Here is a 24,371-nt window from a genome sequence, read left to right on the forward strand (position 1 = left end):
ACCTGACTGCATTCGTTTGGCGCTGTTGTGTCCAAACACAAATTCGTCAAAATCTGCAATTGCTGTGGTTGGTAGGGGATCAAACATTTATTTTACTCACTGAACTGCAACTCAATTTTTTATTTTTTTTTCCCAATGTCTAATACCTTTATTACTGATTCACTGGTCTGTCCATACACTACAGGTTTCTTCTATCACAGTTGTTTTGTAAGGATTTAAGGAGTACTTTTATTCTGTGTACAAAAAAATCAATGCCGTTTGTTTTCATGAACAAAGCTCCTAACCTTCAAAGGAAAATACAACTAAAACAAACAACAAAACAATATAATAAGGTTTTTATACTATACACAACTGTAACATGTATATACAAGCTTATTTTAAAGTGGAACTTCTTTTTCTTTTTATTAGGTATAAAGTACATACAATATTTCATTCACAGACAAACTTCCCTCCTAAAGTTAGGGTGCGTGTTATACGCCTGTGCTTGTTATACACCGATTATATATATATATATATATATATATATATATATATATATATATATATATATATATATATATATATTCACATACACACACATATATTTATTAATTACACAAGCAGTATACACAGTGTCATCTGCTGACTGGGTGATGAATAACAACATTGTCATTTAAAAAAATGTATTTAAAAAATAATTTTTACTCCAGAAATAAATAAATTATATACAAAACACCAAAAAATCTCTTTAAACATGAATATGGGAATCGTTTTGCTCTATTTTACTGTTCAGTACATGAAAATGTACTGTGTGAGTGAAAAGGACAGGAACAAATATACATAATATATTTAGTGATGCCTAGCAATCCTTAATTTGTTTATTATAATCATTAAAACCAGCTATTGAAGCAGTACAGGAAAGTGTGATGCATGATCAGTCAACATAATGACCTTGTAGACTGTAAAACTAAACATGTACTTATGGCTAAAACAAGCACTGTTAATGATCCCCTATTATGTCTTCATAGCACCCACACTTAAACTCTGGCTGGAGATTTTAATACGAAAATGCAGATCTCATTAAAGATTGTATAAAAAAATATATTGCGCTTTATGAAATTCTATGTCATGTTTAAGGCAGTCTTTCAATAATTTATAGTATTAATATCTTCTCTTCCCCTCTCCTGAATTGAACATGCATATAAATTTGTGTCTTCTGGGTATATTCATTTTTAACTCCCTGGTAGTGTCTGATGTCTCAGTTTTTCTCATACGAATAAGTTATTGTTTAACATTAACAAAAGGAGGAAAAACATACACTGCCCGATTACTTCCTAAATGTGCTCTTATTGTTGAATGTATTTAAACAACAATAAAATTATTATTTCATTTTTGTTTCTATGGGATCATCCTGTTAAAAACATTATGCAACAGAAAATACAGATTAAAATGAAGAGAGGTGAAAACGGTTTGCTAGGGGTCGCTGCATTACTAAATCATTATTTCTCACTGTACTGCCACAACAAATGGGCTGCGGATGCACTTTCTACCCTTCATGAAAGTAAAGCACAGCAGTTCTGGGGATGAAATGGTTAATAAAAATGGAAAAATGACTGGTATCACTTTTTCCTTACCCTGGGCAAGTTCTCCACAGGGGTTGGAGCGGGCGTCAGACCACTGCGTACGATGGAATCCCCTTCCCTTTGCACATCTATTACAAGTTGCGCCAAGTCGTTTTCCTGAAATCGCGTCCGTTTCCCCAAAGCACCTGCAGGAAATAAAAGACACTATTCATAACAATTATCTAGCTGTCAAAAAAAAACAGTCCCAGCTTCTGTCTCTTTTGTTTTGCTGAATAGGAAAATGAACATGTCACCAATGAGTTGTTTAATCCATTCAGGAAAAGTGCAACGCGACTGTAATCACAGCCATTGCAGGTGACAAGTGGCCAGCTCTGTGCCCAAGTCAGTCTGCAGCAATGTAATGATTCTATAGCACTTACACGGTATTCTGAGAGATGCTAGCCAACATAATCCTTTGTTCCAAAAGTCCTATATAAGAACAAGAATCATACACTTATATTATGGTGCTTTATCTATCAAAGACCAGCTCTTGCTCTTGTAGGTGTCCCTGTGCACAGAACAGTTTAATATCTATGCAGGTTTTATGCGTAAGAGAGGTAAAAATAAAGAGAGATTGGTAAGAATGCTACGGACTGTATTCCTGCAAATGTACTGTATGTTATAAATTTCCTCTGAGGACAGCATTTTATTTCAACACACATTAGTGTATATACATATACAGTACACAAAAAAGTGACAGTAAGGGGTTGATTTACTAATGGCCCGTACACACGATCCCAATATCGGACGAAAACTGCCGTCCGAGGAAGAATCGTACGATTTTCGTGTACACTACTTTCGAGAACTGATCTCGACAGTTCATCCAATATTATCAGATCGGACAAGCACCAAAATGTTCCTTGTACAACACCAAATTGTACGATTTTCGTTTAGTCAGAATAGTTGTAGTCTGAAAATACAATACAAATAACACATGACATCACTTCCGTTTTTTTTTCTGTCTTACGAGAATTTTCGTACTTCAATTTCTACTTGCGACAATTGAGCGAAAAAAGTCGTACGATATTCGGATCGTGTGTACAGGCCATAAAACTGAAAAGTGAAACATCTGGTGCAGCTTTTAACTTCAGCTTTTTCATTAAAATTTTGACAATAAGCCCGGGTTCATACTGATGCTACTTTGAAATTGCGCTACTTCAAGTGAAGTAGCGCAATTTCAAAGTAGCAAGGTCAGCGTGATTTCACTTGATAGACATTTGTGTGGCTTCATGCACAGTCTATTGAAGTTGCACCTGAAAATCAGCAAAAGTAGTGCAAAAACTACTTTTGCAAATCAGTGCGATGCTGCAAAATCGGTGTCGCACCAATTGAAACTGTGCCATTGGCTCCAATAGGCTGCGACTTGTCATGTGATTTGATCACTCAAATCACATGACAAATCGCTCCAATGTGAACCTAGGCTAAAAGGTAAGAGAGCTGCCGCTCCAGGTGAGCTCACTAAGGTAATTGATGTCCACTCAGAAGCAGATGGGTGCTGGCAATGCACAGGATGTGCAAAAACAATAAGGATATGGACAGCCGCACTCCAGTAACTTGAAAAAAGATGTGCCCTTTATTGGGTACAGGAAAAAATGCACTACAGGTATCAGCACACAGTGGGATAAACAGCTGACGCGTTTCGCATTGAGTGTCAATGCTTAACCACTTCCATACCAGGTACTTACGCAGCTTCCCGCCCAAGCCAATTTTCAGCTTTCAGCACTGTCACACTTTGAATGGCAATTGCGCGGTCATGCTACACTGTACCCAAACAAAATTGGCGTCCTTTTTTCCCCACAAATAGAGCTTTCTTTTGGTGGTATTCGATCACCTCTGCGATTTTTTTTTTTTGCGCAACAACTAAAAAAAGGCTGAAAATTTGGAAAAAAAAATACGTTTTTATTTTTTTCTGTTAATTTTTTTGTAAATAAGTTTTCTCTTTCAATTACGGGCACTGATATGGCGGCACTAATGGGCACCGATGAGATGGCACTGATGGACATCGATGAGGTAGTACTGACGGGCACAGATGAGGTGGCACTGATTGGCGGCGCTGGTATGCGGCACTGATGGGCACACATAGGCGGCACTGATGGGCACACATAGGCGGCACTGATGGGCACACATAGGCGGCACTGGGCACTCATAGGCGGCACAGATGGGCACTCATGGGCGGCACTGATGGATACTTATGGGTGGCACAGATGGGCACTGATAGGTGGGCACTGGGCATGGATGGGCACTGTGGGGTGGCACTGATGGACACTGGGGTGGCGCTGATGGACACTGGGGTGGCAGCACTGATTTTTGCCAGGTTGCCAGTCAGTGCCCATTTGTGGGCACTGACTGGCATCTTTTTTCTTTATGCTTTTTTTTTTTTATTTATTTTTTAGACTTTTTTTTTTTTTTTCTGGCATTTTTTTTTTTTTGCCCACCCTGGTGCTCCAGGGTGGGCATCCCTGGTGGTCCAGTGTGGCGATCCGAGGGGGGGCTGCGCTGATAAACAATCAGCGCTAACCCCCCCTGTCAGGAGAGCCGCCGATCGGCTATCCTCTACTCGCGTCTGTCAGACGCGAGTGAGGAAGAGCCATCGACGGCTCTTCCTGTTTACATCGTGATCAGCCGTGGTTGGACACGGCTGATCACGTGGTAAAGAGTCTCCGCCGGAGGCTCTTTACCGAGATCGGAGATGCAGGGTGTCAGACTGACACCCCGCATCACCGATCGCCGCGATGCGCGCCCCCACGGGCGCGCGCGGCATGAAATCCTGCAGGACGTTCTAGAACGTCCTGTCAGGATTTCATAACCACTTCCCGGACGTAAATCGGCCATAGGCCGGGCGGGAAGTGGTTAATCATAGCTATGCGAAACGCGTCAGCTGTTTATCCCACTGTGTGCTGAAACCTGTAGTGCATTTTTTCCTGTACCCAATAAAGGGCACGTCTTTTTTCAAGTTACTGGAGTGCGGCTGTCCATATCCTTATTGTTTTTGCACGAACCTAGGCTAAAACCTGGAAGCTGACTGGTTTCTACATTCTATGCAGAGCTGCACCAGATTTTGCACTCTCCATATTTAGTAAATCAACCCCTATGAACTTATACATTACCAATGCATGCAAAATCATAAAATAATCTAAAATAGTATGCTTAATGTTAAGATACATTGCTGGATGAAGTGTAGGTACCAATTAAAGATGGTGTATAACCCAACAGCAGCATGTAAATAAACTATTATATCAAAGTAGTAGTACTTGTAGTAGTAGTGTAGCTACATTGTAAACAAATTGCACTTATAAACCCCAAAAGAGCAAGAGCCCCCTATCTGGGAAGACCCTGGGTTCTTTAGCTAGGACACAAGATACCATTATCATAATAACAGTAGTGATGACAATAATAACCAACTTTTATAAAATGAGAGGAAACCACCTATGTACAAAACTGTTAACATCTTAACCAATATAGTGCAAACATAGAAAACAAATATAAAAGCAATAAGTGTTGGCTTAATAAAAAGGGAAGGATTGGAAAACTAATTAGATCTTGGGGAGTCCATACCCATATAATGCTGCAACAAGGTGTCATGGGCATTCACACAGAATAACTTTACATATATCATAATGTGTAAGCACTTCATCGATCATCAGAATGTTCCCCCCAGATAGGTGCCCTTGCTGAACACCTTTTGGGTTTATAAGTGTAAATAGTTTATCACTGTTAATTTAACCGTGACATCTTTATTTGCATGCACTTGCTGGTTTATACACCATCTTTAATTTGTACTAACATTTCAGTAGGCTCTTTGATGGTCTATATGGGAATTACAATTTTTCAGAGGTAAAAATAGTTTTTTTGGTTTGTTTTCATATAGCCGTATGAAAAAAAATATTCATTGTTTAACCGCTTAAGGACCGCCACACGACTATTTACGTCGGCAGAATGGCACGGCTGGGCACATGGGCGTACAGGTACGTCCCCTTTAAGATGCCCAGCCATGGGTCGCAAGCGAGCGGCTAGGAGATCTATGCCGACCCGAGAGGTTGGCGTCCGTTGTAATCACCGTCCACAAAAAGGAAGAAACTACTTCCCGGACCAAAGAGTTGGGGATCTCAGCCACCAATTCAGAGAGACACTGACTAGGTGGCGCACCTGAATCTGATGATTCAGAGACAAGAAATTTGTACCACTTGGACAGTATTTCCCTCTGGAAAAAACACGAGCGTGGAACTGGGCATACGGTACCACCTCGAAGGAGGCTACCCACAGACCTAGGATCTGCATGCAAACGGAGAGAAGACCAATTGCGTGATGCCAATACCTTCACCGCAGACTGAAGAGTCTGCAATTTCTCCAGGGGAATTAAGTCCTTCGCCACCGTGGAGTCCGAAACCCCTAGGTACTCCAAAATTGAGTTGGAACGAGGACCGACTCCAAATGTTTAACGCCCACCCGAATTCTCGGAGGGTCTGAAAAAATACCGACACGACCACTAATTCTGAGTCAGAAATTTGTCTAAGTAGCCCACGATGCCAAAGCCTCGCTGTCCCAACAAGGTTAGGATAAGTGCAAGCTCCTTGGTGAAAACCTGTGGTGCTGGAGACAGATCAAAAGGAAGGGCCACAAATGACAGTGGGTCTCCCCATCGCGAGGCACAGAAACCTCTGTGACTCGCGCAAAGTGGGACATGCATGTATGCGTCCTTGATGTCCAAGGACGCCAGACACCTATACGTGACAACCAGAGGGTCCACCACCGGAGAAAAAGCCCACTCTCTTAAAAAGGCTCTCCTCAAAGGGGCACTGAACCGCCAGGCGGTGAGGGACTATAAAAGCCCTCAGTGGCTTTTCTTATTCCGCATCTTTAGAAATTAGCAAAGAAGGGCACAGAAGGAAAAAAACCTACACAGAGCGGGCTGATTTGTGTGATCCCAAAAAAGACCGAGCCCTCACCGGAAACCCAGCTGCACTATCCAGCTAAAGAGAGTCCCTTACAGCAGTGAGAAGCTCACCCATAAATGCCTTATCCTGTAGACCCAGGTAACTGGTCCATGGCTCCATGACAGAGCATTCCCCAGGGGATAACGGGGGGAGGGGGCACTCTTTTAACCCCCGTCCGACCACAGTCCGCCCACACCCTGGCACCAAAGTGTCCAGGACCAACAATAAAAAGCCTCTGTGGGAATCCCAGGCACTAAATACCTGTTGCCACCACAAGCATATTGTGGAAGAACCAGATACTGACTCCAAAAGTTTAGAAATACATACACATAGTGTGTATGTATATCACCACAAAAAATGGAAGCACCCAGGCACTATTCAGGGCATCTCACCCCTTATTGCGCTGACCAGGGTACCCAGGGGACTCCCCTGTGGGGGTGGACTGCCCACCGCTGCCATCCGTCCTCAGCACACGGCGTGTGGGGAGGAAGAAAACCGTGAGGTAACTTGCGGCAGCCGAAGGGACCTGTGTGCGCCGTAGAATTCAGCACTAGGGGTCAGGACTACCCAAAGATGGCCGCCGAGTGTTCAGAACGCGGCCACAGGAAAATGGCCGACCGCAATGTAAGCTGCACATGGTGCGGCTATGACAAAATGGAATTGAAAAACCACCCAAAAAATGGTGCCAGCGTCGGCAGAATGGCGGCAAAATGCTGCATTTAAACAGTAAAAGCCTTCTAGGGCTTTAAAAGTGCAAAAAAAACCTCACAGGAAAGCCCCAGTACAAAAAACTCAGGCCTGATACACAGTCCCCTCAGGAAGGCCCCCCCTGACAGCGGCAAATGTTAACAATGCAGCAGGGGAAAAGGAGCAGGGAAGGGAGGAGAAGAGAACCTCCGGGAATGCCTAGCCGTACCAACCCACCTAAGCGGGAGGGACTGTACTTACCCATCCGAGCGAGGACCCGCTGACGCATTCCTGACAGAACTACAACTGCAATGGAGGTAGCCGTCGGCCCGGTCCACTGAAAGTGAGACAACACCACAGCCCAGTCATATGTGGACCTCGGAGCAAAGCTCACCGGCCACCCCAGGAGTCAAGGGGTATGGCGTGGCAGACCCAGCCTCTTTGCAAAGGTGTGCCCACGCTTGCTGGTCGGACTGAGTAGACTACAAGGATCTATATTATCCAGCCTGTCTCTCAGCCGACAGTTGAAAGAAGATTCTTCAAGAAAAAAAAAATTCTCCTCAGGGCGCTGGGCCCAAAGGGAGCCATACGTCCTTCTCCTTTGCTAGGCAGAACGAAACTGAGGCTGCATGCTGCAGTGAGGAAGGTTATGTCTGGAGGGACCGCCCCTGGGCGGGCTGTTCAACCCTGTTAATGTAACATGTATTTAATTATCCAACATGTTTCTGCCTAGTCCTCTCCTGTAAACAGGGAACATAACCCACTTGTCAAGATTTAAAGAGCTGTGTCCGTCCATGGACGATAAGAAAAATTACCTTTCCTTTTCAATCTGCAGCTCTGTCATTTTCTGAAAAAGCAATGCAATATGGCTACCAGGAGGTGTTCATACACAAAATGTCTACAGAACGCCCCCCAGAAACATAATTTTCTGCATGTGTGATTGCCTCAAACATGGATTTCTTCAGAACAACAAAAGGTAGGAATCTGCAACAAAGTTGGTTGCAAACCTTCAGGCTAAAGACATTTGGAGTGATGAGACCAAAATTTAGCAACAAGGCCTATGATGAAAGGTACGGAGGTTGATCGCTGATGTTTTGGGGGGTGTGTGAGCTACAAAAAGGCACAGGAAATTTGGTAAAAATTGATGGCAAGGTGAATGCAGTATGTTATTTAAAAAATACTGGAGGAACATTTGCATTTATCATCCAGGAAGCTGCACATGGGACGTACTTGGACATTCCAACATGACAATGATCCAAAACACAAGGCCAAGTCTGCCTGTCATTGGCTATAGCAGAATAAAGTGAAGGTTCTGGAGTGGCCATCTCAGTCTCCTGACCTCAATATCATTGAGCCACTCTGGGAAGATCTCAAAACGCGCAGTTCATGCAGGACAGCCCAAGAATCTACAGGAACTGGATGGAGGTTTTTTGCCAAGAGGAATGGGCAGCTTTACCATCTGAGAAGATATAGAGCCTCACTCACAAATACCATAAAAGATTTCAAGCTGTCAGTGAAGTTAAAGGGGGCAATACACGGTATTAAGAACTGGGGTATGTAAGCTTTTGATCAGGGTCATTTGGGTAGTTTCTGTTGCCATTATGATTTAGAAAGAGTAAAACACAGTTGATTGACAATAAATGGCTTCAGACAAACACTAATCATGAGTGAAAGAAACGTTTTTGTGCTATTCATATTCTCAGAAAAATGGCCATAAATCATAAATTCTGCCAGGATATGTAAACTTATGGGCACAACTGTATACACAGTATCTCACAAAAGTGAGTACACACCTCACATTTTTTTAAAACATTTTATTATATATTTTCATATGACAACACTGAAGGAATGACATTAGCCCTTTTCCCTCCCAGGGTCATGTGACTCGTTAGTGTTACAAGGTCTCAGATGTGAATGGGGAGCAGGTGTGTTAAATTTGGTGTTATCGTTCTCACTCTCTCATTCTGGTCACTAGAAGTTCAACATGGCACCTCATGGCAAAGAACTCGGAGGATCTGAAAAAAAGAATTGTTGCTCTACATAAAGATGGCCTAGGCTATAAGGAGATTGCCAAGACCCTGAAACTAAGCTGCAGCCTGGTAGCCAAGACCATACAGAGGTTTACCAGGTCAGGTTCCGCTCAGAACAGGTCTTGTCATGATCGAAGTTGAGCACGCGAGTCATATACAGAGGTTGTCTTTGGGAAATAGACGTATGAGAGCTGCCAGCATTGCTCTATACGCCACACACTGCATCAAATTGGTCTGCATGGCTACCGTCCCAGAAGGAAGCCTCTTCTAAAGATGATGGACAAGAAAGCCCATAAACAGTTTGTTGAAGACAAGCAGACTAAGAACATGGATTACTGGAACCATGTCCTGTGGGCTGATGAGACCCAGATAAACGTATTTGGTACTTCAGATGGTGTCACACTTGTGTTGCAGCAACCAGGTGAAAAATACAAAGACAAGTGTCTTGCCTACAGTCAAGCATGGTGGTGGGGGTGTCATGGTCTGGGGCTGCATGAGTGCTGCTAGACTGGGGAACTATAGTTCATTGAAGAAATCATGAATGCCAACATGTACTGCAACATACTGAAGCAGAGCATGATCCCATCCCTTCGGAGACTGGGCCACAGAGCAGTATTCCATCATGATAACGAACCCAAACACACCTCCAAGACGACTAGTGCCTTGCTAAAGAAGCTGAGGGTAAAAGTGATGGACTGACCAAGCATTTCGCCAGACCTAAACCCTGTTGAGCATCTGTGGGGCATGCTAAATCTTAAGGCGGAGGAGCACAAGGTCTCTAACATCCACCAGCTCCGTAATGTTGTCATGGGGTGGTGGAAGAGGACTCCAGTGGCAACCTGTAAAGTTCTGGTGAACTCCATGCCCAAGAGGGTTAAGACAATGCTGGAAAATAATGTTGGCCACACAGAATATTGACACTTTGGCCCCAATTTGGAAATTTTCACATAGGGGTGTACTCACTTTTATTGCCAGCGGTTTAGACATTAATGGCTGTGTGCCGAGTTATTTTGAGGGGACAGCAAATGTACACTCACTACTTTACATTGTAGCAAAGTGTAATTTCTTCAGTGTTGTCACATGAAAAGATATACTAAAATATTTTCAAAAATGTGAGGTGCACTCATACTGAGTGTGTGTGTGTGTGTGTGTGTGTGTGTGTGTATATATTTATATATATATCATACTCACCTGTTCTGTGCAATGGTTTTGCACAGAGCAGCTCGATCCTCCTCTTCACAGGTCCCCCACCGGTGCCTCTCCCCACTAGCAAGCTGTTTGCTCTGGGGCACTCATGCATGCTCGCTGCAGAGCCACCTCTGTGTGTCTATGAAACCCACAGAGCACAGCTCAGCCCCGCCTCCCACTACTCCCTCACTGTCTGATCGACAGCAGTGGTTGGCTCCCACTGCTGTATCTAAGCCAATAAGGAGGCAAAGACCCAGGAGAGCTTTTGCTCCCATGCACGTTGCTGGATCGGGCCCAGGTGAGTATAAGGGGGCTCCAGGGGGAACTGCACTGAAGGCTTTTTTACCTTCATGCATAGAATGCATGAAGAAAAAAACCTTCAGCTTTTAAAACCACTTTAAAAACAAAAAGGAGGCACCGTAGTCAGTTACATATGATATTATTATGGGAAAATACGAATTCTTTATGTAAGACTGTTGTGGGCCCTTGCCCTGACATAGATCCTTATGATCCATTGAGCTATGATGGCCACTTGTGCTGATGTAGGACTCATTTATGATGTTTTTATTCTTTTTGTGTTCTTACTTTACAGGTGTCATGCTTACACTATGTTGAAAATTAATAAATAAATGCCTCACAAAGTGAAAAAGAAACCATTATGAACCATCAGTCAAAACTGTCAGTAATAACTGAACACGAAAAACACATCATATAGGTGACAGCAGAGCTGACATTGCAATGTCTTTCCGCATTTTTCCAATAAAGTCTATAAATCTTAATCTGCCTATAGTAAAACTGCAATAACCATAAGGTGCAAGCTCAGCTGATGCCATAGTTAAATTCTATCACACAACACACGAGGCATGAAAATGTAAACTGGCTATATCATAGGGCCCATGTGACAGATCAGCTAAGCAGTTTTAATGATTTTGATGGTAGTAGAATGATTTTAGTTTATCATCAGTGTATAATACACCTAGATCAAAATTATACTTTATATTCATATTAAGAAAGTAAGATTACAGATCAGCGTTTAATATTGTTTTTCTTATCCTTTTTACGACAACACTTAAATGAATTAAAGAATATATAAACAGTAACGTTCGCCCAATTTTTTTATGTGAAAGATGATGTTACGCCGAGTAAATAGATACCCAACATGTCATACTTTGAAATTGCGCATATTCATGGAATGGCGTCAAACTACAGTACCTAAAAATCTCCATAGGCAATGTTTAAAAAAATGTAACGGTTACGAGGATAGAGTTACAAAGAAGGTCTAGTGCTGGAATTATTGCTCTCACTCTGACCACCGCAGTGATACCTCACATCTGTAACTTGAGCCCCGTTCACATTTGCAGGCACATCTTAAGTATGCGTTTTCTTTGTTGCATGAGCACACAGGAACGGAGGCGCTTTACATTGTCACTTAAAAATATGCTTGCTTGTATTGCTGTCAAAAGGAATGTAAACATCCCTTGTGACAGTAATAGGTGGAGACAGGTACTCTTTATGGAAGGATCGAGGGTTCAAAATACCCCAAAGCCCTCCTTTGCACTTAAAAATATTCAGATTGCAAAAACTGGCGATTCTAAATACTGTAATTTTGTTTAAATCTGCACCATTGGTAGCCGTGTAACGTTGTTAGCATAAGAGCTGCATCGGTTATCACTAAAGAGCCAACCACCCGCTTTAAAAAAAAAACGGTACCGGGGGATGCCTGCAGCTCCCGATATAACCCCTTCAAGCCATGAATGCAAATTTGCGTACGGTCGGCATGAAGAGGTTAAACTCCTACACTGATTATGTTCACAGTTATAAACTATAATGTTCTACACAGTATATACCATTCTAAATAGACTTTTGATTTCTTTGAAATAAAAAAAAAAAAACACAACAGGTGACTGTATCAAATCAGAATTCTGTTTGTTTATACATATCTTTATTATTGCTAAGCAAACATCTCACAGGTCCTAGAGAAAACTAACTTTCACCTTTGAGGAGCTTAAATTGTACCTTATCTATGCATGACTTTGAGAAAATGGAAGCTACTTTGGACTTGAACTGTCCAGATTTGACAAAATTGAACTGAATTACACACTGTTTACCTTTAGATTCTGACCACAGCCGTCTCACAATTTAAGCTTTTCTGATTGGATATTTGATGTTCGGCTCCAACCTCAGTGAGCATTTTTTCTGATCTCCTTTTTGTTGTTTCTTTCTCCTGCTCATTGTTCCTTTATGCCCCCTATGTAACCACTAAGGATGAGCCGAACACCCCCCAGTTCGGTTCGCACCAGAACTTTCGAACAGGCAAAAAATGTGTTCAAAAACACACGAACACCATTTTATTCTATGGGACACCAACATGAAAAACCAAGTGTTCATTTTAAAGGCTTATATGCATGGTATTGTGACATAAAAGGTCTTTGGGGATCCAGGTCCTGCCCCCAGGGGACATGTATCAATGCAAAAAAAAAGTTTTAAAAACATCAATTTTTTTCAGGAGCAGTGATTTTAGTAATGCTTAAAGTGAAACGATAGAAATAGGATTTTTTTAAACAGCGTACCTGTAAATTCCTTTTCTTGGAGTACATCAAGGGACACAGAGCCCTGTTAATTACTTAGTGGGTTATATGTCACCATCAGGTGATTGGACACTGGCACACCCTAATTACAAGAGAAGTTGCCCCCTATATAACCCCTCCCATATGGAGAGTACCTCAGTTTTTGTAGCAAAGCAATAAGTATGCCAATATCTATATATCCCAAATAAGAGGGGCGGGAGCTCTGTGTCTTGTTATGTACTCCAAGAAAAGGATTTTACAGGTAAGCGGTTTAAAAAATCCTATTTTATTTTTCGTACATCACGGGACACAGAGCCCTGTTAATTACTTAGTGGGATGTTCCAGAGCAATGCTTAAAGTGGAGTTCCACCCATAAATATAACATTACATCAGTAGTTTTAAAAAAATGTCATTAGTCCATTACGAAATTTTTTTTTTTTTGTAGATGCCTTCAAAGTGTTGTTGCTAGGCAGAATAGTTAATCTTCCCACTTCCTGCACCTAGGTGCTTAACCACTTAACCACCAGATGCCGTCAATTAACGGCGACAAGGTGGTTGCTTAACTGGGGGTGGACGTTATGTAACGTCCTCCCAGAATCGTGCCCCCCTGGGGTGCGCACACGGGAATTTCCGTGACCGCCGGGTCCGGAGGACCCGGCGCATCACGGATCACGGTGAATTGCCGCTGATAGCGGCCGTTCACCATGTGATCGCTCCGTCCAATGACGGAGCGATCACATGTAAACAAACCGGCGTCATTTGATGACGCCGGTTCCTCCCTCCTCTCTCTGTACCGATCGGTACAGTGTGAGAGGAGAGCGCGGATGGCAGCAGCACTGTGGAATGGATCTGTGACTATTGCAGTCACAGATCCATCCATCCCTGCTCAGCAAATCCCTGCATTAACCCCTGCAATACTCTTCCTTCCCTGTGCAATACTCTGCAATACTCTTCCTTCCCTGCGCAATACTCTGCAATACTCTTCCTTCCCTGCACAATACTCTGCAATACCCCTGCGCAATACTCTGCAATACCCCCTGCGCAATACTCTGCAATACCCCCTGCGCAATACTCTGCAATACCCCCTGCGCAATACTCTGCAATACCCCCTGCGCAATACTCTGCAATACCCCCGTGCAATACTCTTGTAGTGCATCTTTCCTTTTTTAAATAAAGACAACCATCAAGGTTTTTTGGAGTGCGGCTGTCCATATTTTCTTTTTCCATTTGTTCCCATCAACATGGGGGCAGGGTGCTTTGGGGTGGGGGCGCAGAGCCCCCCTGCCCCAAAGCACCCATCACCCCATGTTGAAGGCATGTGGCCTGGTATGGTTCAGGAGGGGGACACTCTTTCATCACCCCTCTTTTCCTGCTCCGTGTCAGGCTGCGTGCTCAGATAAGGGAAAAGTGATTGTCACCGGCGCAAAAATAAGTTCTAAATAATACTATATTGACCTGCTGCAGTGCTGTATAAACCTTCTATGAGGTTTAGGTGAAAAAATTAAAAAGGTGTTGGTACTGCGCTGGTATAATAATGTGATATCAAAAAAAAAATTGCGTCTTCAGAAGAGCTTTTCTGAAGACGCAAAACTGCGAAACGCGTAAGAGGCTATGTGGACAGCGCAAGGGGGAGTGTAATTTTAACCAGTGAGACCACAGGTACAGCAGGAGCCAGGAACGCACCCGTACGATAAGCTGGTCAGCGGCTGTCTAAAAGACTGACACTGCCAAAGACACCAGGTGCTGGTTTTAAAGCACCTCTCTTGTGAGTAGTTTTTTATTATGAATTTTAAATAAATCTATTTTTAAACTTATTTCACCATGATGAGCCCCTTGGTTTCTTTGAGGCATTGAGGAACCTCCTGAGAGGACTCACCAACTTTAACGGAATAAGTTTTTGAGGCACATTACCAGCTGGGGTCTGGTGAGTTTGCATTTCAGCAGTTGGTGGTGGTAGCACTTATCTTTGTCGGGTGGAAGAAGTGACAGCACCATGTATGCATGAAATATAGCACCAGGATTTAAACTCAGCAACACTTTCTGTTTGGACTGGAATTTGTGAACTGGCGCTTACCCATAATTGGGGACGTGTTGCAGCATGAATGCACATGAATTGTGAAAAACTAATTTTTGGCACCAACGCACCTTATTATTATTTTTATATATTAATAATATTATTCATTATTTATATGTTCGCACACTTGTGCATGTATATTCATAATAGTTTATAGACTCACTTATAGCACTTTGGAATATTGTTTCACAAGCACATCATTTGGGGTAGCCATATTTATTTATTTATTTATTCATTTATTTATTTTTGATGGCACAGCATATGCACATAGCATCACGCTAGTACATATGTTTACAAGAGCTGTTTCTATAGTGACCCATCACGTACATCACTGTACTGGATCTAGCACTATATCACTATAGGGGTCAAATAGAAAAAAAATTTTTTGGGTAAACTAAAAAAAAAAAAAAAAAAAGTTTTTTGATATCACATTATTATACCAGCGCAGTACCAACACCTTTTTAATTTAGTGCTCAGATAAGGGTCTGGAATGGATTTTTGGGGGGACCCCTTGCCATTTTTTTTTTGTGCAGGGTTCCACTTAAAATCCATACCAGACCCTACATTATTTATTTTTTAAATTTGGCGCAGGGTTACCATTAATATTCATATTAGACCCAAAGGGCCTGGTAATCGACTGGGGGGACGCATGACTTTTTTTCAACGAGTTTTATCTGCATTGCCGAGACCCGACAATTCATTACAGCCGCGATCAGTTTTAAATGACTTTTTCCTTTAGAAATGTAATTTTGCTGCAGGACTGTTCTAAACACGGGAAAAAATGCACCACTTTACAGGCATACTATAGACACTCCCCAAGTACAAAATTTAAAGGAATATTTCACTTTTATTGTTTCACAGATGCTTTTAAAACTTTTTTTTGCATCGATACATGTCCCCTGGGGCAGGACCCTGGTCCCCAAATACTTTTTATGACAATATCATGCATATAAGTCTTTAAAATTGGCACTTTTGATTGTTCATGTTTAATCGACCATAGACTTTTAAACTGTGTTCCACAGCTTTCGAATTTGCCGCAAACACTGCATAATGTTCGCTATTCGGCGAACACACGATGTTCGAGTCGAACTTAAGTTCGACTCGAACATCAGGCTAATCCTTAGTACCCACCATAGCAGCTATTTTCCCTTCAAAGCTGTTTGTCCCCTAGTCTTTGGATGGGATATCCCTAGGACTGTTACCTCTAGTTCACATTACATACTGTATGCCCAAATAGACTAGTCACCTGTATTGTTGCATTATTTGTAGGCTTTTTCTATACAATGCTGATTTTACTGTGATGTAAAGCTTATATTCTATCGCAGTTCATGTCGACACCTGTAAAATGTTGAAAATCCAATAATCATAGAAAAAAGATCAGCTTTATATAAACATACTTAGCAAATTGTGTGTTTATGTTTGAAACTGTTGTTTCAATATGTAGATTGTAACCATTTATGTACATAGGGAAGCCATATTTGCTCATTACAAATACAGGCCTTTCTTCCTAGCTGTGCTTTACGGATTGTCTAATTTTATTGTAAATCTATAAAACATGGTCTGTCTGACTGAAAAAAAAAAAAATTCTTGGCAGCCCTTCATGATGTGAAACACTGACAGATCTCTTGGTACCATATGGTCTGGCTTTAGGTCACATGAGGAATCTCAGAAGCAGCAGTTTTCATAATAATATAAAGAAAATTTGTAAAGATTGTTTTTTTTACTCAGAACAATGAAGCAATTTAGTAATGCCGACAAGTGCCATAAAAATTCATTTTCACTTTGAGTTTTAGGGTGCAATAATCTTTGAACAATGAAATATAGCCTCAAGGGTTTAATTAATAGCAAAAAGACATGTGTAAATCTGCAGCATTTATGTAGCCAAAGAGGTCAGCAAACCCCAGACACGTGCCATGTGGAACCCATCACCTTTTCCGCTGCACATGACGTGCATGGCCTAACCACCTTTCTCATGAAAGCACGCCTACAGCTGAGGACACTTGAGGCTGTGCTTGAGTAAGCTCATTCTTCTGAGTTGGGAGATGATCTGGTCCCACTTCCATGCCAGTTAGACTTAAGAGAGGTTTTAAAAAGTTATAAAATCCCAATTCTTCTTTCTCCAAGGCACATACAGTGCCTTGCAAAAGTATTGCTCCCCCTTGGCTTTTTACCTATTGTGTTACATTACAGCCTTTAGTTCAATGTTTTTTTTAATCTGAATTATATGTGATGGATCAGAACACAATAGTCTAAGTTGGTGAAGTAAAATTTGAAAAATATATACATAAAAATATTTTTCAAAAATAAAAAAATTGATAATTGGCACATGCGTATGTATTTGCCCCCTTTGTTACGAAGCCCATAAAAAGCTCTGGTGCAACCGATTACCTTCAGAAGTCACATAATTAGTGAAATGATGTCCACCTGTGTGCAATCTAAGTGTCACATGATCTGTCATTCATTACATATACACACCTTTTTGAAAGGCCCCAGAGGCATCAAAATACCTAAGCAAGAGGCACCACTAACCAAACACTGCCATGAAGACCAAGTAACTCTCCAAACAAGTAAGGGACAATGTTGTTGAGAAGTACAAGTCAGGGTTATGTTATAAAAAAAAATATCCAAATCTTTGATGATCCCTAGGAGCGCCATCAATTTTATCATAACCAAATGGAAAGAATATGGCACAACAGAAAACCTGCCAGGAGACGACTATGCATCAAAACTCATGGAGCGGGCAAGGGGGGCATCAATCAGAGAGGCTGCACATGGACCTAAGGTAACCCTGGAGGAGCCGCAGAGTTCTGCAACAGAGACTGGAGTATCTGTACATAGGACGACAATAGGCCTTACGGTCCATAGAGTTGGGCTTTATGGCAGAGTGGCCAGAAGAAAGCCATTACTTTCAGCAAAAAACAAAATGGCACGTTTTGAGTTTGCGAAAAGGCATGTGGGAGATTCCCAAAATGTATGGAGGAATGTGTTCTGGGGTCATTTAGGGGGTATTTGTGCTGTCCTGCCATTTTAGGGCCTCAAACTGAGATTGGTTCATCAGGATTGATCAATTTTTAAATATATGTACCATAGCTTGTAGACTCTATAAAACTTTCACACAGACTAAATAATAAACAGTAATACCTCAGACTGCGAGTAACATGGTTTACAATAGTTTCGCAATATAAGCTATATTTTATTTTTTAAATCCTTAGTCATGAGGCGAGTCCAACTGATATCCATTTCCTTGATTTGAGAATTTTAATACAAGAGGGAAACATTTTAAGCAGACAGACAGGAATGGGTACATTTCGTTGGACTTTTGTCATCGCCCCTCCTGGTTAACGGCAAATTCTACCTAAAGGCAATTTTTTTTTAAATGTAATTGTACCTATTTGGATGACTACCTGAGGAAAGCATCTATTCTAAAGGACTAGGTTTCTGGCTAAAGGTTATAATGAAGATCACGGTATAAACGTGACCAAATCAGCCAACTGTGCCATGTGCAACCAGGCAACGGAACGTTTTACCACCTAATTTGGGAGCCCTAGGGTTCATGGCTTTTGGACACGGATGGTACAACTCCTCCACAACACTATGGGCAAGCCCCTCACCTTGCACCCTACGTCATGACTACTTGAATTATACCCAGACCAGATATGAATAAATTCACAAAAATATTTTTAAATTAAAGACTTTTCTCTGCCAGAAAAGTTATAGCAAAGCAGTGGATAAGGACCACCTTACCTGAGTTTGATGCTTGGCTGGTGGAAGTGAACAACAGCTTAAAGTACAAAAAAACGTATTTACACGCATAAGGGCTGCCCTTCAAAGTATAGCAAAATCTGGGACAGGTGCCTTTGTATATGGGATGTTTTCTCATAATATATGTTGGTTAAATTGTCACCCATACCTGACATTTCCTGTGAAAATGTATCATTTTTAAATTTTTGTTTTTTGTTCTCATAAAAAACTGTTTGAATTGGAAAGGTTATAATGAAGAAGTTCTGGATTCCATTATACTGGAAGTTGGTAACCTGGATCGTCAGCAGTTGACGACTGACATCTTTCTTTACCTCTTCAATCCATCACTGGGCAATTAACCACTTAAGCCCCGAACCATTTTGCTGGTCAAAGACCGGGCCACTTTTTGCGATTCGGCACTGCATCGCTTTAACTGACAATTGTGCGGCCGTGTGACGTGGCTCCCAGACAAAATTGACGTCCTTTTTTTCCCACAAATAGAGCCTTCTTTTGGTGGCATTTGATCACCTCTGCGGTTTTTATTTTTTGTGCTATAAACAAAAATAAAGCGACAATTTTGAAAAAACAATATTTTTTTGCTTTTTGCTATAATAAATATCCCCAAAAAATATGTATAACATTTTTTTTTTCCCTCAGTTTAGGCCGTTCCGTATTCTTTTACATATTTTTGGTAAAAATAAATTGCAATAAGCGTTTATTGATCGGTCTATAAATGTAGTTAGTTTTATGGCATTTTTATAATATTTTTTATTTTTTTACTGGTAATAGCGGCGATCAGGAGCCACGTCGCATGACCGCCCAATTGTCAGTTAAAGAGACGCAGTGCCGAATCGCAAAAAGGGGCCAGGCCCTTTACCTGCATATTGGCCCGGGTCTTAAGTGGTTAAACGAATGACGTGTACGTTTAAAAAAATACAGAATGTTGCATATTTGCATTTAAACATACAGAAATCAACATGAATGCACATTAACATACTGCAAATGCATGCACAGGCCACTCAATAAACACAAGGATTGACCTCCCAGTGTTAAGGAGGAGGTGGATACTCTGCTCTTGCACAGATAGAAAGGGCTGCAGGGGCTGGGACAGTGATAACAATGGGGTATTTTAACTATCTTGGAATTTACTGGAGTAAGGGCACCGCAGGAAGAGTTAAAGGGCAAAAATGTATAAACCTATTACAATAAACTTATGGAACAGTTCATAGAGTGCTTATAGGTTTACATACCCTGGCAGAATTTATGATTTCTTGGCCATTTTTCAGAGAATATGAATGATAACACAAAAACATTTCTTTCACTCATGGTTAGTGTTTAGCTGAAGCTATTTATTATCAATCAACTGGCTTTACTCTTTAAATCATAATCACAACAAAAACTACCCTGATCCAAATTTTACATACCCTGATGATTTTGGCCTAATAACATGCACACAAGTTGACACAAAGTGGCTATTAAAGATAACCATCTTCATCTGTGATCTGTTTGCTTGTAATTAGCGTGTGTGTGTATAAAAGATTTGAGATGCGATTTCACATGTCAAATCGCATCTCAAATTGGCGGCATTTGCCGGCAATGGCACCGTCCAAATCGGTGAGACGCCGCACCGATTTCAAAAAGTATTTCCTGTACTACTTTTTGTGATTTCGGGGCGCGATTTACATTGACATCTGTGCAGAAACCTGCACAGATGTCTCTTAAATTGCAGCCGAAATCGGGACTGCCAGCGAGAATGAAGTCGTACGAGTTCAGCTTCACTTCCGCAGCCCAGTGTGAACCTGGGCTTAATGTTGATAAATGTAAAGTTATGCAATTGGGGGCTAAGAATATGCATGTATACTAGGGAGAGTACAACTGGGGGAATCAATGGTGGAGGAGGATCTGATTGTTTTGGTAGAGCATAAGCTTAAAAATAGCTTGCAATGCTAAGCTGCGGTTTCCAAAGCAAGCAAAATCCTTTTTTATATTAACCACTTAAGGACCGAGCCTGTTTTTCAGACTCGGTGATTACAAGTTAAAAACACATTTTTTTGCTAGAAAATTACTTAGAACCCCCAAACATACATTTTTTTTCTAACACCCTACAGAATAAAATGGCATTGCATTACTTTTTGTCACAGCGTTTTTGCGCAGCGGTCTTACAAGCGCACTTTTTTTTGGGGGGGGGGGGGGGGGACTTTTTTGAATGAAAAAAATAAGACAAAAGTAAAGTTAACCCAATATTTTCTTTTGTGAAAGATAATGTTACGCCGAGTAAATTGATACCCAACATGTCACGCTTCAAAATTGCTCCCGCTCGTGGAATGGCGTCAAACTTTTACCCTTAATAAATCTCCATAGGCAACGTTTAAAAAATTCTACAGGTTGCATGTTTTGAGTTACAGAGGAGGTCTAGGGCTAGAATTATTGCTCTCGCTCTGACAATCTTGGCGATACCTCACTTTTTTTTCTTGTTTATTTTACTTAATTTTATTGATTTTAAAACCGTTTAAAAAAAAAAAATGGGTCACTTTTATTCCTACATCCTGTGTAATAGAAAAAAAGCCTGACAGATCCTCTTAAATATGAGATCTGGGGTCAAAAAGACCTCAGATCTCACATTTGGACTTAAATGTAATACTCGTATCCATACCCAGCCACTGACAGGTCCTGATCGCCTCCGCCAATACCGACGGCTCCGGTAAGCGGCGGAGGGTGTGGGAGAGCGGCAGGAGGGGGGCCCTCTTCCGCTGCGATAACGGTGATCTTGCGGAGAATCCGCTGCAGAGACCACCATTATCGTTTACAGGACCTGCTGCTGAAAAGATGGATATTTCGGTTGTGGCAGCAGCTGCCATCTTTAAACTGCAGACGTATATGTACATGAGCCGGTCTCTAAGTGGATAAAAAAGGTATAGACTCCAGAAAGAAATATTATTTTGCACCTGTACAAATCGTTAGTAAGACCTCACCTGGAATATGCAGTTCAGTTTTGGGAACCACTTCACAAAAAAGGATATCGGGGAACTGGAGTAAGTGCAGAAAAGAGCAAACAAACTGAGAAGAGGCATTAAGGAGCTCAGCTATGAGGAAAGATTAGAGGAACTGAAAGTGTTCTCTCTTGAGCAGAGCAGATTAAGGGGGGATATCATCAACATGTATATAACCAGAAGTGGTCCATATAGTGAACTTGGTGTTGAGTTATTCACGTTAAGCTTATAACAGAGGAAAAGAGATTTAATCTCCAAATACGAAAAGGTTTCTTCACAGTAAGGCCGCGCACACACGGTCAGTCCATCCGATGAGAGCGGTCCGAAGGTTAACCGATGAAGCTGACTGATGGTCTGATGTGCCTACACACCATATGTTAAAAAAACGATCGTGTCAGAACTCGGTGACGTAAAACACAACGACATGCTGAAAAAAACAAAGTTCAATGCTTCCAAGCATGCGTCGACTTCATTCTGAGCATGCATGGATTTGTAACCAATGCTTTTGCATACTAACCATCAGTTTTGACCAATCGGTTAGGCGTCCATCGGTTCAATTTTAAAGCAAGTTCTACATTTTTTGACCGAAGGATAACAGATCAATGGGGCACACACACGATCGATTTGGACCGATGAAAAGGTCCTTTAGTCTGTTTTCATCGGTTTTGACCGACCGTGTGTACGCCGCTTAAGAGCTGTAAATATGTGGAATGAACTCCCTCAAGAGCTGGTTATGGCCAGCTCAAACTGCTTTAAAAAGGCCTGGATTCTTTCCAGGAATTGTTTCCTCTGCTGGAGCAAATAGGATCATGCTTTGCTGGGTTTTTTTGCCATCCTCTGGATCACCTGGGTATAGGATTGTATGATTTTTTTATTTTTTCCCATTTATTGGTTGAACTTGATGGATTTATGACTTTTTCAACCAGACTAACTATATATAACTCGCTACCTAAACAAATAAATGTCAAAAAACACACCGTAAAGCAATAAAATGTACTGCAAATGCACCACAAACTCATTACAGAAGCATGTAAACGCACATGCGGAACTGCACATTGAACACAGGGAATGTGGTGTAAACAAGACTTAAGCAGGTCCAATTTTATTACTCCAACTTCGTAGGAAAAAATATTATAACAAAACTCAAGACATCAGGGGATAATACTGAATGATGTACAACCCAAGGACAGAAACAGATTACTGCTGAAGAAAATTAGATGACATAATAAACACGTCTAAGGGCAAAACATATCAATGGCAACTATTTCTCAAACTGAGGCTTTCAGGATTAGCACTTGATCCAATACCAAGCCTGACAGATTGTTTCATCTGACCTGAGACCGTCAATTTTAATGTTTGACGTAGACATCTCCTCTATCAATTATGTTCAATCAATTATAGTGATTTTAACATCAACAGTCTTAAAGACTTCAGCCGTGAATTACAGATAACGCTTCAAATGTGCTCTGCTGAAATGAAATTTGTTTGGCAAAAAACAATAATACTGTAGATCAGACATCCAAATTAGTTTTAACATACCATTTGAAATATTTTAGGAGCAATTCAACTTCATCATGTGTAATATTTTCCTATAAATCTTATACTAATTAGAATAATCTTTCAAATCCATATAAAAGTAAGTGAATTACAAGCCATGTGTCATTGATGTACAAGGGGAAGTTTTTTTTTTTTTTTTCTTCTTCTTAAGACCCTCACACTGTGCTGTTTAATGTGTATATGTTAGTGGTATATTTTATCTTTAGTCACCTAGACCAGGGTTTGACAAATTTGCTTGGAATCCAGGAGCCAGCTAAAAAAGTTAGGAGGCAGAAAACGCGCCCGTCCCGCCGAGCTCGCGCGCAGAAGCGAACGTATACGCGAGTAGCGCCCGCATATGTAAACGGTGTTCAAACCACACATGTGAGGTATCACCGCGATTGGTAGATCAAGAGCAATAATTCTAGCCCTAGACCTCCTCTGTAACTCAAAACATGCAACCTGTAGAATTTTATAAACGTCGCCTATGGAGATTTTAAAGGGTAAAAGTTTGTCGCCATTCCACGAGTGGACGCAATTTTGAAGCATGACATGTTGGGTATCAATTTACTCGGCGTAACATTATCTTTCACAATATAAAAAAAAATGGGCTAACTTTACTGTTGTCTTATTTTTTTATTAAAAAAAGTGTATTTTTTCTCCAAAAAGACCGCTGCGCAAATATGATGTGACAGAAAGTATTGTAACGACCGCCATTTTATTCTCTAGGGCAGTGTTCCCCAACCCGAATTTTCTTTTTAACATTAGATTGAGGCTAATTGTGGGAAGCACAATCGGATGTTTTTTGTAAAATCAATGCACTACATACCTTTTTAGAGATAAATGTTCTCCGCGGCTTCCGGGTATGGTCTGCGGGACTGGGCATTCCTATTTGATTGACAGCCTTCCGACCGTCGCAACTCGTGACGCGCTGTATGCGACGGTCGGAAAGCTGTCAATCAAATAGGAATGCCCAGTCCCGCAGACCATACCCGGAAGCCACGGAGAACATCTCTCTCTAAA

General features: G+C 41.3%; 1 protein-coding gene across 2 annotated transcripts in view; it reads right to left on the minus strand.

The window, feature by feature from the left end:
- Positions 1 to 24,371, minus strand: part of TTC27 (tetratricopeptide repeat domain 27) — a 502,742-nt gene that overhangs the window by 317,226 nt on the left and 161,145 nt on the right. For both annotated transcript variants that reach the window (XM_040350814.1, XM_040350813.1), the window contains exon 8: positions 1,614 to 1,747. In XM_040350814.1, the coding sequence (XP_040206748.1) occupies positions 1,614 to 1,747 (134 nt within the window). The remainder of the gene's footprint in view (positions 1 to 1,613; positions 1,748 to 24,371) is intronic.

This window comes from Rana temporaria, chromosome 4 (assembly GCF_905171775.1).
Source record: "Rana temporaria chromosome 4, aRanTem1.1, whole genome shotgun sequence".
Taxonomy (NCBI): domain Eukaryota; kingdom Metazoa; phylum Chordata; class Amphibia; order Anura; family Ranidae; genus Rana; species Rana temporaria.